Source organism: Lactuca sativa, chromosome 8 (assembly GCF_002870075.4).
Source record: "Lactuca sativa cultivar Salinas chromosome 8, Lsat_Salinas_v11, whole genome shotgun sequence".
NCBI lineage: Eukaryota > Viridiplantae > Streptophyta > Magnoliopsida > Asterales > Asteraceae > Lactuca > Lactuca sativa.
The window spans coordinates 287,934,047-287,937,866 of record NC_056630.2 but is presented as its reverse complement, the minus strand read 5'-3'; the positions used below and the strand labels follow the sequence as shown (position 1 = coordinate 287,937,866).

Genomic DNA, 3,820 nt, shown 5'->3' with positions numbered 1-3,820 from the left:
TGCAGCCAACTTGAAGGCGTCGACTATGACGGAAATTATGCCCCCGTAGCCAGAATGGAAGCAATACACATTTTATTAGTGTATGCGGCACACAAGAACATCAAAGTACATCAAATGGATGTAAAAATTGCCTTCCTAAATTGTGAACAAAAATAAGAAGTTTACTGGCAACAACCTCCAGGCTTCGAAAGTCAAGAATTTCCAAATCACTGCTTCAAGCTTGAAAAAGCAGTCTACGGTCTGAAACAAGCTCCATGGGCATGGTATGAGACTCTTTCTGAGTTTCTTGTCATGTCTGGATACAAAAGAGGTGTGATTGATCCCACTTTGTTTAGAAGAGCAAGTGGTAATAACTTAATTCTCGTCCAAATATACGTGGATGATATCATATTTGGATCCATAGATCAGGGTAGGGTGAATGATTTTGCAATGGTCTTGACTAGTAAAATCCAAATGAGCATGAATAGAGAGATTAGTTTCTTTTTAGGACTTCAAGTCAAACAAGTACCTGAAGGGATATTCATTCATCAAGAGAAATATACATCTCAGCTGCTAAAGAAATTCTCACTGGACAATTGTTCCTCAGCCAAGGTCCCGATGGCCTTCGGGTACAAGATTTCAGCTGATCCTTTTGAAGAATCAGTTGACCATAAAACTTATCGTGGAATGATTGGGTCATTGATGTACCTCACCGCAAGTAGACCGGATATTGTCTTTGCAACAAGCTTATGTGCTAGGTACCAAGCTGATCCTAAAGTATCACATTTGACTGCAATCAAGAAAATTCTTAGATACTTGAAGGGAAGCAAAGCGTTAGGCCTATGGTACCCTGCAGGAAATGACTTTAGGTTCCAAGTCTTCATAGATGTGGATGATGCCGGATGCAGATTAGATCGAAAAATTACTTCTGGTGGTTGTCAATTTCTAGTAGGAAGACTAGTCAGTTGATCTTCAAGGAAGCATAATTGTTCCTCATTGTCTACCACAGAGGAAGAATATGTGGCCGCAGCCAGCTGCTGTTCACATGTTCTGTGGATGAAAACTCAAATCGTGGATTACAGATACATAATAATGTGGATACTGATTTACTGTGCTTCAGTGAGTGCTATAGCGATTTCTCATAATCCTATTCACCAGTCGATGACAAAAAACATTGAACTCTGGTACCACTTCATCAAAGATCACATTCTCAAAGGTAACATCGAAATAATTTTTATTCCCACTCACAAAGAAATTGCTGATGTTTTTACCAAAGCACTTGATGCTACAAATTTGAATATTTTTTTGGAAATGCTAGGAATGATGAATCTAGGCCCGTAATTATTTTTGAATTGACATGTACCTCAGACCACTTATGGTCTCCGCTATGATCCTAGAATAATATACTTAACATGTATGTTTTCACTATACGTTGTATACCGCAACCATATATAATACTTACATTCTTTGGGTCTTTAATTTTTGTTATTTCTAACCTTTTATCAAGTGTTCCTTTCAGCTTCTACTACTGTAGTTACACTGCTCTCCACCACAGTAATCAAAATCCATCCGCAATTACAATAAATGATCCCGCAATCACTTCATAAATTCCTTGACAACTTTGTGTGCTATTTAATGGTCTTCATTAAGTAAAATTTCCTCATAAAAAAGTTCATTTTGTAGCATACAACATTTCAATTTCTTTCAAAATCACATTTCTGTGTCAGAGCTATTTTAGGTTAAATGACAAATAAATTGTTTTCCATAAAAGAAATCTTTTCAGAAATCTCTTTTCCTAGTCTGTCACGTCTCATAGCCTCCAAATTGTTTGATCTGTTTCAACTTCTCCCCTTTTACAACGGATAAACCTCACTCACCACACATTTGTCAAACGTGTGATCGTGGGTCAGACAGTCATTAAATGCCCCGTTTTTCTTGTAAAATCTTTTCTTTTTAAGTTAATTTCACTTGTGGCGGATAATGGTTAAAACCCAAGGGTTTTTACCATTACCAATTGTAAATAAGTTAATTCGAATAAAATTTGAAATCCGGAGATATGAAAACTCCCCTTTTGCTCCCAAGAATGCTTTACGCATTCTGAATTCCTAATCGACGACCTTTATCTTCTTCCCTCTTGCTCAAACAATTTTTTTGCAAGTTCTTCAAAACGTTTTTTTTGAAACAATGGTGAAATCAAGCATCTCCAAAGTCGAAGGCCTCTGGCTCTGCTAGACCCACCAGCTCTGAATCAACAATCAAAGATCAATCCCTTCCATTGCCTCAAGCATCCTTCCTATAATGATGCTATCAGACTAATGATCCAATTTCTCTCAAAACACCCACTGTTTAGACCATTCAACGCCTTCACTGAAGTTGTTCCATTGCAACCCTCTTCAAATGTGCATTCACCGCTTTCCATCCATCTTAGAACCTTCACAAATTTCATCTTAATCTGGTGGATGATTCTCTCGCTGTTCTAACCAAAGCCAAAGCCAAGTTCTTGGAAACCGTCAACCTAAGGGTCATCTCTACTACAAAGTTCTTCTCTCCTAGCACCAACAATGTGATCTCAACCCTATATCAGATGGGTTATCAGAAGAAGTTATGACGAATCGGAGAATTAGAAAAGAACCAGCTCCCGGCGGTGTGGTAGGTAATGTGCCACTTCATCATCAGAAGCCTTTCCGGCAGAACAGGCGGCACCGATAACATGGGTATCAAGATTTTGGAATTGGTGTTGAGCATATGCACTGGGAATCCGCTCAACTATGGTGAAATACTTTGGGATGAATTTCTTCAATGTATCCCCAAATAGTCTCCAAAAGAAGGTGCAACCGAGCTCACATGTTCTCGTTTCTGGTAACTCTGCATTCTTGATCTACACAAGCAAGACAAGCTCGACATTCGAAATGACTTAAGCCTGTTTGTCACTCGTGAACTTAAAAGTTACACTGCCTCTAAAGATTAATCTATGTTTTGACCCCTTAGGAGATTACCTGGACACATTTAGAGTCTATTGGACTCAACACTCTTGAAGTCAAAGACCACATTGAGGCTACATATGGTATTGACCCATACCATTCTTCCCCGCCTCATCCTAATCAGTCTGCCCCTACTGCAACCTAGGTCCCTCCTACCATAGACACGCCAAAACAACCCAAAACCAAGAGAGTGAAATCTCTTGCGGTAATAAAGAAGCATCCAGTAAACATTATGAAGAAAGGTGCTACTGATGGGTTTTGAGCATTCTAACACTTCCTAAGTGTACATGCAACCCTAATAACCTTGGATCTATGTTTGTCTAATTATCATGCAAAGTTGAATTCCAAGGTTATATTCCTATCTAGCATACATGGGGAACAATTTTAACTTGAATCATAGATAGAATAACTTACCTTGTTGTTGCTTGTGTTCCTTGAAACCTTGTGAGCCTAGCACCCCAAGTGTGATGCCTCAAATGCTTCACACAACACCAAATGCTCTTGGAAAGACTCTTGAGATAACACACTTCACAAAAATCGGCCAAGCCCTCTTGTTTCCTTAGTAGTAGTGCCGATTTTGGTGGAGAATATGCTTCTTATATAGTGTTGACACATCTAGGGTTACACCATGTAAACCCTAATGTGTCATGACTCTTCATTTTCATGACCCATGGGTTTGTAACTCCCATGGAGTATCCATGGAGCATCCTATGGGTAGAACCCAACTTGATAATCCATGGAGCCTCTTAGCCCACTATACAAGATATGGATGATTTACATAATCAACCCATATATTTAATTAGTTATCCTTTGATCACTTAATTAATTCCAAATTAATTCTTTGATCAACTAATCAAATA

The 3,820-nt window shown here is 38.7% G+C and overlaps 1 protein-coding gene across 1 annotated transcript; it reads left to right on the top strand.

Moving 5' to 3' along the window:
* Positions 1 to 291: 291 nt before the first annotated feature.
* LOC111916944 (uncharacterized mitochondrial protein AtMg00810-like) lies at positions 292 to 948 on the top strand. Its single transcript, XM_023912590.1, has one exon. The coding sequence runs from the start codon at positions 292 to 294 to the stop codon at positions 946 to 948; it is 657 nt and encodes a 218-aa protein (XP_023768358.1).
* Positions 949 to 3,820: the final 2,872 nt, after the last annotated feature.